Source organism: Sesamum indicum, linkage group LG1 (assembly GCF_000512975.1).
Source record: "Sesamum indicum cultivar Zhongzhi No. 13 linkage group LG1, S_indicum_v1.0, whole genome shotgun sequence".
NCBI classification, from domain to species: domain Eukaryota; kingdom Viridiplantae; phylum Streptophyta; class Magnoliopsida; order Lamiales; family Pedaliaceae; genus Sesamum; species Sesamum indicum.
Genome location: NC_026145.1, coordinates 10577842 through 10592941, shown reverse-complemented (window position 1 = coordinate 10592941; position 15100 = coordinate 10577842). Strand labels below are relative to the sequence as shown.

General features: G+C 35.5%; 3 protein-coding genes across 6 annotated transcripts; all 3 read left to right on the top strand.

The window, feature by feature from the left end:
* LOC105161648 (ASC1-like protein) lies at positions 5293 to 8639 on the top strand. 2 transcript variants are annotated; one of them, XM_011079405.2, is made up of 6 exons: positions 5293 to 5581; positions 6367 to 6596; positions 6780 to 6935; positions 7164 to 7349; positions 7431 to 7615; positions 8048 to 8639. In XM_011079405.2, the coding sequence occupies exons 1-6, from the start codon at positions 5444 to 5446 to the stop codon at positions 8077 to 8079; spliced, it is 927 nt and encodes a 308-aa protein (XP_011077707.1). In that variant the 5' UTR covers positions 5293 to 5443; the 3' UTR covers positions 8080 to 8639. The 2 variants fall into 2 exon arrangements, with proteins under 2 accessions (XP_011077707.1, XP_011077726.1); XM_011079424.2 differs by lacking the exon at positions 5293 to 5581 and adding an exon at positions 5681 to 6047.
* LOC105161668 lies at positions 9643 to 12096 on the top strand. 3 transcript variants are annotated; one of them, XM_011079444.2, is made up of 2 exons: positions 9643 to 9799; positions 11052 to 12096. In XM_011079444.2, the coding sequence occupies exon 2, from the start codon at positions 11074 to 11076 to the stop codon at positions 11875 to 11877; it is 804 nt and encodes a 267-aa protein (XP_011077746.1). In that variant the 5' UTR covers positions 9643 to 9799; positions 11052 to 11073; the 3' UTR covers positions 11878 to 12096. The 3 variants fall into 3 exon arrangements, with proteins under 3 accessions (XP_011077746.1, XP_020549154.1, XP_011077754.1); XM_020693495.1 differs by having other exon boundaries at positions 9651 to 9820; XM_011079452.2 differs by lacking the exon at positions 9643 to 9799 and adding an exon at positions 9853 to 9882.
* Positions 13053 to 14748, top strand: LOC105162255 (peroxidase 11). Its single transcript, XM_011080252.2, has 4 exons — positions 13053 to 13351; positions 13445 to 13636; positions 13733 to 13898; positions 14093 to 14748. Exons 1-4 carry the CDS (start codon positions 13118 to 13120, stop codon positions 14518 to 14520), a joined length of 1020 nt encoding a protein of 339 aa, XP_011078554.1. The 5' UTR covers positions 13053 to 13117; the 3' UTR covers positions 14521 to 14748.

Here is a 15100-nt window from a genome sequence, read left to right as displayed (position 1 = left end):
TTTTCATCCCTTATTATCTGTTTGGACTTGGACAAGGGAGCCCCTCTGCATTCTTCTTGCCTGTTGAATTGTCTCTCTCTTTTTTCATTACCACATTGACTCATCTTGGGTTTGGGCTCCATCTCAAGACAGTTGTTGGAGTTTTCCAATTAATAAGACAACATTCCCTTAGCTGGGGATCTTGATTCTACCTTTTTGTTGGCTTGCATCTATGTAGTGTTGCACTCACTTGATTATTGTGGCAGCTAGGCATTCTTTGGAAGATGTTGACACTTTTCTGACCAAAATTTGTGAACAATGAGCATTAAATCATGTCAACAGTGAGATTTATATTTTTCATTTAGAGTAATTCTCATTGTTTAAAAATAATCTAGTTGGGAAAATAGCATTTTTCATCTTGTAATTTAAGATATTTATATTTTCTTTGTCATATTAGATATGAAATTCTTTCACTTTTAGTCCCGTAACTTTAAAAAAATAGCACTTTTGGTCCGTATCACCTTCTCTAAGATATTTAACCAAAAACGACAGATAGTCGTTAAGTGCATTGGACCAAAATTGCTAATGAAAATTTTGGGGGTAAAAGTGCTACTTCTTAAAAGTTATGAGATAAAAAATGAGAATCTCATAGCCAATAGGACCAAAAGTGCAAAGATTCTAATGGTCACTTACTAAGCACGTGACATTTTACCTTAAAATATCTAATAGAAATGTGCATTGGACCAAAAGTGTTACTTTTAAGAGCTATGGAACGAAAAGTGAGAATCTAATAAAATGGGATCAAAAGTAAAAAGGTCCTGAATTACGGGATGAAATGTGTTATTTTCTCAATCTTCTTTTACTGTATTTCGTGCAATGCATGATTCCACGTATATAGACTCTTTTACTTTCCTCGATTTGACTTTCCACCTACATGACGAAATGTATTATTTCCTCTATTGACTTTCTACTGACATGACTCTTTGAATTCTCTTAGTTTTAGTCCCAACGCATGATTCTATTTTTCCTTATTATTTGGCTTCTTCCCCTTTTCCTCCAACCATAATTGTCTTGGATCTTCTCCCGACTTTTGCTCCTCCAAAGAAGTCCTTCAAGAACATCTTGTGCAATACAGAGGTTGAGCTTCGATAAAATTGAGATATTTTAGACAGGGTCTAAAAGTCGAAAAAGGTAAAACTCTCAAATAGGGTGCTAACTTGATGATGAATTATTGTAACTATTGTCTATTCATTATGAAACCGCCTCTCCTTGGTCAGAATCTCAATGATGTTCGCAATATATGAAAGAACCAATTTCTCATTATATTTTTTTTCTTACCTTTTACACATCTCGTCAACTATCATCATAAGACTTTTCTCTCACATCCAATCATTTATATTAATATAAAAAAAAAAAAAAGAATCCCTCCACACTCACAAATGATAATTAATGACGTCGCCGCACCAATTTTTTGCGAAGTCAAAAATGCCCTTTATGACAAAATAACTAACTTATTCAAATTTTTAAAATTTAATAATTTTTTCTTTCTTTCTTCTTATTAATGTAATGGTCTTGTTTATATATTTTATTGATAAGTGCACAAATTTACCATATTTTGATGATGAGTATACCTTCCTTTTGAGCTAAAATACTCTTAATCACATGGATTTATTGCATTTCTAACTCAAAAGATATGATGAGGAGTAAAAATGGCAAAATTGAGCTAAAACGGAAATTGAAGGCATTTAAGAAATGAAGGAATAAATTGTGACAGATTTGCTGATTCGACTAGACGCATCCACACTTAATACTGCGGTCAACTCTAAAGAAAAAAGAAAGATGCAATTTATGCTGAAGAAAAAGGAATGATTGCTCTATAATTTTGGAAAGAATCCTTTGGGATATTTGGCTGATACAAATGAATGATTTGTTAACTTTTTAGAGCCAATTATACACCTAACCATACTCTATGTCTAGATTCTTAGGATGCTTATAGTATATTAGGAGGATATTCTATCCATCATTTTATCTTTTAAATTCCCTTTAGTTTTAATATTGTTAATAAACTTCCACTTCCTTTTAGTGTATTTTTTTAACATGCTACGCTAATTTTCTTATTTTCTAGTTAAAATTAAGGTGATTGCTTGATTAATAAATATTGTGAGATCTAATTTATGCTTACTATTCTCGTTAAAGTAAGTATTCATGTTATTCTCTGTGCCCTTACTACAAACATTTGATTTATGAATAATGCAGTCGGTTGTTCATTATCAAGAAGGTTTACTTTGCTAATTAAATTTTGCAAATCCATGTAATTGTTTGTTTAGTTTAATAATCACTAGCAACATAGCATGATTAATTATGTCATAGTAATTAATTATATGGAGAATCCATGATCTAACTTAAATGGATTATCCTCGTAGGAATTTGTTAGTTGGAATTAGGTCTTTCTAATTCTTAATGGTGTTGATGGATTAAATCTTGTTAACGTTCCCAAAGTTGTTCATTGATTAGGGATTTAGCCAACGGTTGTACCTTGACTGATGAAAAGGTAAGGAAATATGAGATCGTTAGGTTGTACTAATAACCATAATTAGTTTATTTATTTAAACGAGTGTTATATTTGCATCGATGATCAATCATTGAAATCAAGCATAAACCCAATCTTAGTCAAAAAAATCTTTTTTTATATTTATCCCTTTTAATTTTATTTTCTCTCTAGTTTAATTTAGTTTTTATTCTCTTCACAATCAAAATTCCCCAACTATTTTTATTTTGAAGAAATCGACTTGAAGCCAATCCCTGGAGAATCGATCTTATTCCCACTTCTACAAAAGTGTCCTCACGATTTATTTTCTATGGTCTCGACACCTATCATTTACTCTTATTTATAATATATTTTAAAATGTAAAAAAAATTATTTATTATATACACGTAGAAACGAGGTGCCATAATATCTAATATACTAAAAGAAAAAATTCCATCTCAACCAAACTCATTGGAACTCATTTCTCACATTGAGATAAGTTGAGATGAGATGAAAATACAAGCAATCACAACAATATTCGAATAATTTTTGAATTGCTTATCACTAAAAATAATACGTACGATATTCCCAATCTCAAAATTATATGTCAATTATATTATTCGTCAGTTATTTTGACTATTGTTCCAAGTCCACTACTCATCCCAGCATACGAGGGCCACCAAATCCTAGCGTTCGAGCATGACATGTGGCAACCTAAGTCAACAATTTTTGCAAATGTGTCCAACTTTTAGCTACGTCGCGTCCATCCATAATTTAAATCTACATGTATTTGGTTGCTACATATTGCATATCACTCAGTCATGTAATCCTACATGAATCGATGACCACATCGAGTGTATACCTAGCAGATGATTTGTCAGAATTGCAACATATGGTCAGTGTCATTGTTGAGGTATTTTCTGAATCAACAACACAAGATAAGTGGCAGGATGATGATGCAAACAATGCCAACTTGGAGACCACATGACTTCTTTTTGTACAACGTGCAAGTAAATCTTGCGTGGCTTAATTTTCACAACATGATTATTAACTTGGATATGAGGGCTCCTAGCAGAAGGTGAATGACTTAGCAAGTACAAATGACATGATGAATAAACTAGCAACTTTGGGTGACACAGCAAATGACTCAGCTAAGATTGAGGATGTACGCACAACCTAGATAGATGACATGACTACTAACTTAGCATGGCTTGTGATGTGGCTCGTGACTTAGCAAAGACAAACGATGTGGACCACGATCCGCGACGTAACGCGGAACTTTGCAAAAATCAAAGGCATCATGTATGACTTCGTAAGACTGATTACGTAGTATATGACACAGTTAAGACATATGTGTGACCTGTGACTCCATCTGAGAAAACGATATGCTTATGACTCAACAACTAAGGACGATGTGGTTAATAACTAAAACAACTGAAGACGACTAGCCCAATGAGTTAACAAAGATGAAGGAACATGGCTAATAACTCAACCACAATCATTTCAAGACAAGGTAGAGTATGACTCAACATTTAGCCTACATGGCTACATGGCACTACAGCTGGCATATGAGTAAGCAATATGGTCCAATGAGAAATTATATGAAGGGTGTGGCTGTTGAGTCAGCAATATGAGCTAATGATATTATCTGACTTGCTCCAATTGGGTCAACGTGGCATGCCAAAGACGATATTCGTGGTTGTTCCTGAGCAACTGATCCTACGTGGCCCTCCTATACATGAATGTTTCAATTACTAATCTACCCTTATGGCCATTGAAAAATTTACGTCAGATCCTACGGGTGGAATATTTTAGCATAGCAAGATAAGAAAAACCCCGTTAACCCCTCGTCCCCGGCCCCTCCTACCACCGAAGAAGTATCATCAATTTCTTTCTCTTCCTCTCAGCCCGCAGTCCAGCATTCCTGAAAAGTCAATTTCCCAGAATTCCAAACCCTAATTCCTCAAATGCCCTACACTACTACATCGACATCGTGCAGAGCAGAAAACAGAGTAATGATGTTGCTATTCCCCGCAGGCCGCAACTACCAACTCTTTACTCCTAAGCTTTTTTCTCTAACCATTTATCCTTCATTTCCCAGACAGACACCACGTAGGCACGACCCATTATGGTCGCACTTCACCTCAGCTGAGATCATATATAAATATCTGTATCTATATATCTATATATGTATGTTTGGAGAGAGACCGAAGAAGGGGAGGGTTGGTGAGATACGAACTAGTGATAAAGAAAAAAACTGGAGTTGGAGTTGCACGTGTCCAACTGGAAGACAGACTGTGCTCTGCACGAATTATTAAAGGTATAAAAGGAGGACATTTGTTTCTTTATTGTCCTTTAAATTCTATGGTGCAATTATGGTATATTATTAAGATTAGGTTTTGAGGCTGATTGAGTTAATTGTGAATGGCCAACCTCCTAAGCAAAAAGATTCCCTTAACAACAGCTAAAATACCACTATAAGTTACCTTATTGTGTTGAAAATTTGAAGTAAATGTTAAAAGTGTCTGTAGCAAAACTCACCAACTTCTTTCAACTATTTCAGAAATTTCCAATGATTAGTAAATAGACGCCAATTCAGCATTATCCGCAATCCCTTGTAAATCCCACTTCTCGTAGTTTTAAGGCATGAAAAAATAGTACTAGAAGAGGTATTATTGGTGGACAGGGTAGAAAATTCCTAGTATGACCCATTTTTCCAAGTCAATGGGGTCAAAGTTTGCAACTCGCTCTACCTGCCATTAGCGAACGCACAGGACACGGTAAAGATTCATTATTCTTTTTCAGCTCACCGGAAAGTAGTAGCCTGAGACAAGGCTTCTTTAAACAAAGAAAAAGATACCTACATACCTCTCACCTACAGTACTACGAAACTGTAATCATATAGTAAATTCAAGTGTGCATAATAAATTCTTGGATATGGGTTTTCTTGAAGTGGTGAGTTCCATGGATTGGGAGCAGGAATCGTACCCTCAGTATGAAGATTTTATTGTGCTTCCCTTTTTCATCCTCTTCTTTCCTACAGTGAGATATTTCCTTGACAGATTTGTCTTTGAGGTATCCTTTGTCTCTATTTTACAGAATATCACGACATTTGTTAATATGGTGTCTTTTTTTTTTGTTTTAATAACAAGAAAAATAGGGATTTCCTTCTCATTTTTCCATGCGATGAAAAATGGTTTGATCGGACTTGTATGTCTGTTTCATGATGTTTTTCTTGATTACCCTTGTTGGATTTCATGCTTTTTGATTGATGCGTTGGGATTATCATGTGGGTTCTTTCTTCATGTTATTGTCGACAATTCAAGTTTTGAACTTTCAAGGACGTTGGGCTGGCATTATTTGTTTATATCTTCATTTCTGCAGAATGATGTTTTGATTGGCTGATCAACCTAAGTCAATTGTATGTATCGGTTTGTGAAGAGAAGAAAAAAAGGAGAATTTTAATGGATTCAACTGATTGTATAGGCTTGTGAGGATCTGGGCTGTTGAGTTTCTATTCTTGGAATTTAGATTGTCGAAGGTATGTTTAAGCTTTAAGCCTCGTCAATAAGCTAGCAGGTAAAGGAGAAATCTTGGAAACATGAAGGATAGATCTGGTAGAGTGAAAAGCTTATGAATTTGGTTTTTTGTTAGCCTTTATCTTGAAACTACAAATGCATAATTGAAGACCTTTTTATTAGCTTAGATTGGAAGCGTGGACGGATATGCTGCAGAACCTTGGGCAAATACTGTTAATAGTTTGTGATCAAACTATTGTAACTGCGTTTCTATAATTGAAGATTTTGTGTGTCTTGTTTTCTGGACTTTTACTTAAGTTAGACTGGATATATTTTCTGCAGAAGGTTGGCAGACGATTAATATTTGGAAAGGGAATGCAAGTGGTGGTAAGTGAGACTGAGGAGCGGAAAAAAAAGATAAGGAAGTTCAAAGAGTCAGCATGGAAATGCGTATACTTTCTTTCAGCTGAGATTTTTGCAGTTGCTGTCACCTACAACGAACCCTGGTTCACAAACACAAAATATTTCTGGCAAGGGCCTGGAAATCAGGCATGGCCTGACCAAAAGTATAAGTAAGATTTCCTACCTTTTCTTTACTTGGTTCAATCAGGGCAACTTCACACATTTTTTGGTGGGAAGAATGGTTAGCCGTGAACACATGACCTACAGATGAAAATTGCCTTAGTATTATTTGAAATTTTTTTGTTTAATTTTATGTATTTTAGTTAGTTGGTTCGATGTCTTATGTTCGCCAGGTTGAAACTGAAGGGCCTCTATATGTACACTGGTGGATTCTACACTTACTCCATATTTGCTCTGATATTTTGGGAAACCAGGCGCTCTGACTTTGGGGTTTCCATGGGTCACCATGTTGTGTCATCCATTCTCATCATGTTATCATATGTATTCAGGTGAGATTTTACTGAGTCGAGCCTGTTATACTAACCTAGATACAAATTACCAAGTTGAGTTGCAAAAAACTAGCTTTTTAAGCAGCAGCTGAAAAGATGGATAAATCTTGAAACTTATTATCATTTGAATTCTGCATTGGTTCAAGCATTCCAGCAATAGACTAAAGACTACAAAATTTTGTGATCTACTTACAAATACATTTCAGATCTTGTTCTTGTTTGATTCAGGTTTGGACGGGTGGGTTCAGTTGTTTTAGCTCTTCATGATGCTACCGATGTATTTCTCGAAGTAGGGAAGATGTCCAAGTACAGCGGTGCAGAGAAACTGGCTAGTTGTTCCTTTGTTCTTTTTGTCCTTTTCTGGGTCCTGCTTCGCCTCATTTACTTCCCGTTCTGGATTCTATGGAGCACAAGGTCTATTATTGCACTCTGTTCTTAATAGTTTCTGTGCTGCAATTTATTCTGAAGTTATCAATTCTTTATGATTTCTGGCAGTTATGAAATTATCCAATTCTTGGATATGGAGGAACACAAAGTGGATGGACCAATCTATTACTACGTTTTCAATTCCCTTCTTTTCTCTTTGCTCGTTCTTCATATCTACTGGTGGGTGTTGATGTTCCGGATGCTAGTCAGACAAATCCAAGCAGGCGGTCAAGTCAGTGAGGATGTTCGATCTGGTATGTCAAAACTGAAAACAAGTAACTCAAGACATATATACGGTTGACAAGTTTTTTTATGTCAACCTCCATCTTTCGCATTTTCGAATCTCAATTTAATACCGGTTGACAAGCTGACATTTACGGTTGCTCTGGGAAGCAATAGCTATCATAACTAACTTGGGAACTACATTGTCACCAACGTCCATTGCTATAGGGTATTGGTAATCATAGAGATGATTTCGTTGTCCACAGACCACTGACACGAAAACTTGGTCCGTTTTTCTTCTGGGACAGTAGTTTTGCTGGTGTTCAGCACCAACTTGTGTTTAGGATGGATTAAGGTCACAAAAGCCTGAATCTTGGGATGTCCTTGTTTTTCTGTCAAATTGACGTGTTCTTTCATTCCTTAACCTGTAGTCGTAATAAAACCCTATCTGCTTCTTTATGCAGATTCCGAGGACGAAGATCTGCACGAAGATTGATGATGAAAACGTAATGGCTCTAATGTGCTTCATCCCTACAGAGGTGATGAAGTAAATTTTAGAAAGCTTGTAAGATTGGCCCGAAGGATGTCAGAACTGGACCTGTGTTTTCCTATGAAATAGCATTCCTATACTCATCAACTCTTTCCACAATGCTGAATGCTGGATGAATCCCAAGTTCCAATCAAGTAAAATAATTTGTTATTTTTCATGCAGATTCAGCTTCAGATACTCTAAGCTAAACCTTGATGAATGCAACATTCCCTTTGATGGAAGCAACTTGTATACACACAACACTTGTATAAAGTGGCCCGTCGAGAAGGCCACAAATGAATTGGATTCTCTATACTACACAAATCATTGAGTTTGGCTACAGATTTCCCCCCCTCTAACGTTGGGTCTAATTGTAGTTCACCATGACTTGGACATTGTATCATCCATAAGTCTTGAAGCTGCTGATTACACTGAGAGTGAGAGTAGTACAGTATAACACCACAATTTTAGTTCCAAGTGGATTTGATTAAATTTAAAATGATAATATAGCAAGTGCATTATATTTATCATGTACAGTTTATAATACAAAATTGGATTTATTCCAACTTCCCTCTCCTCCATTGACACAAGTCGACAAAAATGCCCTATTGGAAGAGAGATTTTAGGAATTGGTTTTTACTCACTAGAGGGCAATCTAGTCAAACCCTTACCATATCGTTAATTTATAGTGTAGGTGCTTAATATACACTCAAGTTATATTTGGGTTGAAGTATTTGAAATTTTGAATTGTGAATCCCATATAATAAATTCTTTTAATTTATTTTAATAATTGTAAATTCAAAGGATTCTAAAATTTTTAATTATAAGTTTGACTTATATTTTTGTTGAGCATAGGTACATTTTAGATTGAATTATTCTAATATTGAGTTGTTTGAAATCATTTTTTTTCTAAAATCAGTCCCTTAAATTCAAATATAACTAAGGCTACATTTGGATGTATAGAGTTGAAATCATGAATTTTCAATTCCTAGCAACAAATAATTTAGATTTATTTGTATTTATACTAGTATAAAATAAATTGGTCATTTACATTTACAAACCACGATAGTCCGTTACCACATTAATTTTTAAATATAAAAATTATATTTCTAATTAGATTATTTTAAAAATTAATTGTAATTATATATATTTTTTTAAAATGTGGCTCCACATCCTTCTGTACGAATTTTTTGTATTGTGTCGATAATAAATTAAAGTAATTTTTTTCTTTTTTTCCTTAAAATTTGATTCGTTAGTTCATATAATTTATAATATATTTTAAAATATGAAAATTTATTAATTATATGCATAAAAATATGACATGCTATGATAATTAATTAGTAATTTTAATTTAACTATATTTTATTAAATATCGATCAGTTTCAATTTTTTCTAACATAAAATCACTTGAATCTTTTTTTTTTCCCAAATTCTTTCGTCAAATACAGAATTATCGATCGAAATGTTGCCTTATTTAACTAAATCTATTTATTTAATATAAAATAAACGAATTCATTGGTGTTTTTTTTATACTTGTTAGCATAAGAGAAAATTGGAAGGCTTTAACGAGAGTAAAAGCTTGCTGCAAAAGCTTTTGTTCACTGAGATCTTCTTTGTTTCATCGTCCCGCCGCCTACGCTCTCCGCCGTAAACCACCTCTCGGCTACCTAGCCGCCGCTTCAGCTAGGTTCTTACAGCTTCGTCTCTCGTACTTTCTTGTTCTATTGATGCACCCGTAACCCCCGGCTCCCTAGCCGCCGCTTCAGCTAGGTTCTTACAGCTTCGTCTCTCGTACTTTCTTGTTCTATTGATGCACCGACCTTTTCTTTCCTTCAAGACATGTCTGCTCATTGATTTTTCTCCTCCTTTTCTTGCTCTTGTTGTAGAAAGTGATGATGAAATTTTATAAATATTATAGTTTATCTCGGTCCGCGAACTTTCGCCTCCTACATTTTTGCTTTCTTATTGCGAATTTGGCAGCTAAAAGGATTAGTGTGATATATGCTTTGAATTTGCCCCAAAATGATTTTTGTAGAAAAATGAATGACTATGTTTCTGGGTTGTGGAAGGAAGACCTGATTCTGTTTTGTTTAACTTCTCTTTATTGAAAGAATAGGTGAACATAACTTAGTTATTAAAAAATTGAATGAATGTAGAATCTTTATTTTAAGATTTTGAATGAATTTAGATTTCTTGGAGTTGGTGGTGAAATGGCTCATTTTTATTTTTGCTTTTTTTTTTCCCCTTGTATTTTCCTTTTTCATTTGGAAATTTTTGCGATGCAAATATGGGATTCCTGGATGCTCCATAACCTTGCAATTGTATTTGACATGAGGAAATGTTAGGGTTGCAATTGTGCATCGAAGTTATTAGTTGTGAATCAAATAATGGAATGTAATATGTGTATGTTACAATATCCAGTTAGCAGAATAGTGTATGTACTGCCTAGAGGAAGCCCGTTGGTTTCCTTCAAGACTGTCGTATGGTTGGGACGCCTCCAGATGTGTCCCTGCTACTTTCTTATAGTAGTAATTATTTACTCAAATGGATTTGGCTGATCATTGTGTCTAGGAGATGAAGATATAGATGACAAGAACTTGTACTTGTATCTGAATGTGCTAGAATTTCTAATGCACTCTGAGAAATTTTTGTTTAATTGTTGACAACGTCTTGATGCTTTATGAACTCTAGCAACTATAGCTGACTTTGCAAGAACACTTTTAGATTTTTTCTTACATTCTGATTAATAACTAGCTGCATAATCGTTATGAATGTCTCCTAACTTCAGTAAACAAAATATTGTTCACTATTTGTGTACATCTATTCGTAGTAGGTATGTCACTCTGGCTTCTTCTAACGTGCTTCCTGATTCCTTTGATTCTGTAAACAAGATATTGTTAACTGTGATCATAAATGGTAATATATTGTTGAAATCTCAGGGTATAGGTTTGGATAAAAGAGATGGATGATGTGATAACAGACATCCCTCCACCATCAAGATTTTTGTTGGAAGATCTGAACAACTTTACTCCTCCACCACCTCCCTTTCCATCTCCTTTCCTGGTTTTCTCATCTGCTGATTCCAAGAAAAGCTTCCAGCCCTCACTTCTCATTATTGCTATCTCTTCCCCATCTCTTCACTTTTTACACCACTTGTCCTCAAAAACTCTTGTTGGGTCACTTGTTCTCCCTGAGATCCCTTTTGCTGGCAACTCTGTCGAACCCTCACTTAAAGATAAGTCATGCAACATATATGCCCTCAATGATGCTGGGAAATTGATTATGATTGTCTTGGTTCAGTTTTCTGTTACTCCAGAGAGAGCTCATGCAGTGGCAAAGTTGCTCATTGGTGAAAAGATCATACCTGAGAGGGTTTTGATTTTGGATTCTGTTCAAAGCCGCAATTTTCGTGGAAAGCTTTCTCCTGATGAGACGATTGCCTTCAAGTTGGAGACATCCTTGGAAAGGAAAAATTCAGATGCTGGAGATTCATCACTGGTAAAAGGGTTAGATTACTATCCATCAGGAAGCGTTGTAGATGGCTTGGCTGCTGCTGTATTAAGTCGATGCCAATTGAAGAAGATTAAAGGGACTCTATGCATTTCATGGCCTGATTTAGGTTTTCCAGTTATGTCTCTGGTTAAGTCTCTACTGGTCAGGGATGTGTTAGCTGGCATAAATTACACTACTGATGGGGATTATGAGAACGAGTATTTGAGGTTGAGTCGTAGGAAGGATCGGATTGATTCTGACTTGTACACGTGATCTTTTTAGCTGGTGTCTTCACATGCCATACCCAAGTAACACAAAGTTGTCTTTGTAATTGTTTCTTCTTGTCTTCTCATTTATTCTTCCATCACTCTGTTTATGTTTGAGGAGAAAGCTACCCCCTTTTATCAAATTTGTAGTTGCTGTTAACATGTACTTAAATTACCAAAACAAGCAGCTTTATTATATTTACAATGATGTCTTCAACTCTTTTAATTATCGCTTTCTTATGATCATTGGCGAAAGTGTTTCTTAAGATGTAACACAGAGCGATCAATCTGCTGCTGAGACAACGCATCCTGTTCATTAGCAGTTGTGGGGAAACTATATTGCTTTCAATAAGTTTCTGTGCTGTTTAGATAGCTGCACAAATCAGGAGTGGAACATATAATCAGTCCTGTTTATTAAGCAGTCGTGGGGAAACTGAATCGCTTTAGATAAGTTTCTGTGCTGTTTAGTTAGCTGCACAAATCAGGAGTAGAACAGATGTTCTTGTGTAAGGATCAAGACTCTGACAATAGATCTTCTAGAGATGAAACTGTGGCAGCAGAATTGTAGTTTTCTTCTCCATGAATTAACCAAAATTCTTGGCTATCACTAGCGGGTGTAATATGACAGGTGTCCGGTGTGAACAAGAATATGGATTGCTTCTAACTCTTCATTTCTTAATTGATGGTTAATTAAAGGAAAAGGGTCTGGTTTCTTTCCAGGAGATAACTAGAAATTTCAATTGTCTTTTACTACTTCAGCAGATTAGATCATGCATCCAACGGACTAACTCTTATTGTTATGAAGCAGCTGGGAAATTTTTGGATGTCCTAGTCAATATTACTGTCATTACAACCTCACAGAAGAAGCCAAAAACTTCTCTATTATCAAGTAGGGGAAAAGTTGAAGGAGTAAAACATCCTGCTCTTTTTAACAAGAAAGTTAGCCATACTTAGGTCTGGTTGCTTGCCCAAATTTTATGCACGTACAACCCTGAAAACGCAAGGTACACCCATGAATTTGAATCCCTGTGATTTATTTGGTACTATAGGTTTGGGAGAACCCACCAACCAGGCCAATAGTAGTTGCATCCTCTCTTGACTAAAAATATTTTGACAAAACTATACTCAAAAAACCAGCCAATAGTATAAATCATGTGCAAAATCTTTCCCTTATATAACTCATATTCACAACCATTTTCCACAATTCTCTTTTCAGCCCTGTCCAAGCAAATCAGCTAGCTAAAAAAATGGCATCTTCTCTTCACTCAAAAGGTCTTATTTTGCATTGCTTGATTTTAGCTCTTTCTATAGTCTTTTCCACCTTGCATGCAAGTGAACCACCTCTAACATTAGATTACTACAAATCCACCTGCCCTGCGGTGCTAGAAATCGTTAGGAAGGAAATGGAATGCGCAGTGCTATCTGATCCACGTAATGCAGCCTTGATTTTGAGGTTACATTTCCATGATTGCTTCGTTCAGGTCATCAATCTATGTCTTACAAACATTTTTGTCATCAGAACTCCTATACATAATGAAATGTCAGATTATTGAAAGAAAAAACAAGTTTTGCAGGGTTGCGATGGATCAGTTTTGCTGGATGATACTATCACACTTCAAGGGGAGAAGAAAGCACCCAACAACATAAATGCCCTGAAAGGATTCAGAATTGTCGACAGGATCAAGAACCGGCTTGAGTCCGAGTGCCCTGAAACAGTCTCTTGTGCTGATATTCTCACTATTGCTGCTAGAGATGCAGTTCTTCTTGTACTTACCAAAATCTGAAAGCGTTTTACTATATTGACGATTTTCAGGATATAATGGTTTCATGGTTTTTTGTGGTAACTTCTTGTGCATATGCAGGTCGGTGGACCTTATTGGGATGTTCCCCTAGGCCGGAAAGACTCAAAGACTGCAGGCTATGCACTCACTGAAACTAATCTTCCCACAGCAGATGAGGGGCTTCTTTCCATCATTTCAAAGTTTCTTTATCAGGGCCTTTCAGTCACCGATATGGTGGCTCTTTCCGGTAAGCTACTAAAAAATATCATTACCATGACGTAGGGCTGTAAGCAAATCGATTCAAGCCAACTATGTTGTTATTCAAGTTCATTTGAACTTTTATCGAGCTTCACAAAACTGTATTTGAGCTTGATTTGATTATCCATTGCTTCAGGCTCGAACAATTGATTAAAATATTGAAGAAAAAAATACTTCTTGCAGGGGCTCATACCATTGGCATGGCACGGTGTGTGAATTTCAGGAATCGAATCTATGGAGATTTTGTGGCCACTTCAGGTTTTAACAATCCACTTTCACAGCAGTACCTCAGCAACTTGAAATCTGGCTGTCCACCTGTTAAAGGATCAGACAACAATGAATCAGCCATGGACTATGTCTCGCCAAATCTTTTCGACAACTCCTACTACCAAATCCTTATAAGAGGAGAAGGGCTCATCAATTCAGACCAAGAACTCTATTCGAGTATTTTAGCAATCGAAACTAAGAAACTTGTTGCAAAATATGCCGAAAATCCCATTGTTTTCTTTGAGCAGTTCTCTGAATCCATGGTGAAAATGGGAAACATCACAAACCCCGACACTTATGTTAATGGAGAAGTTAGGAAAAACTGCAGGTTTGTGAACACATGAGCATGCATGCATGCATGATAAGGATTCATCATCTGCTGCAGCTGTCTTTCTTAAGTACTTCAGACTTGAAATTCAAGTCCCTTATTTGATTCATTTTGTATTCATCAGACAGGTCTTACGTATACAATGTTTAAGGACTGATGTTTGTTGCGATATTAATGTACTACTCCACTTTAATACCTTAGTCTTGCCAAACTGAACAACTCATTTTGTCGAGAATGACTCTGTGTTATGTCTAAACTGCACAATTACTTATTGTACTTCAGAAGTTATTGAATGATATATATGCTCATGTGATAATCCATATATTTCACTGTCTTCATTGACTAAAAATAAGGATAAATTACATTGAGTTGCTTGAGATTTGACATAAATACAATATACCTATTAAAACTTATCGATATCCCCTGATATTTAACATAATTATGTAACTCTTATACGTAAAGTGAAATTAAAAATTTGATATTGTGCAATATCCCATTTGCCCTCATGTGTTCTTGCCTTGTATATTTTGAAAAGGGCATTTTTAGTCCATATAAAATATTTTCAATGATATGTAAAGTTATAATTTATGTTTTAA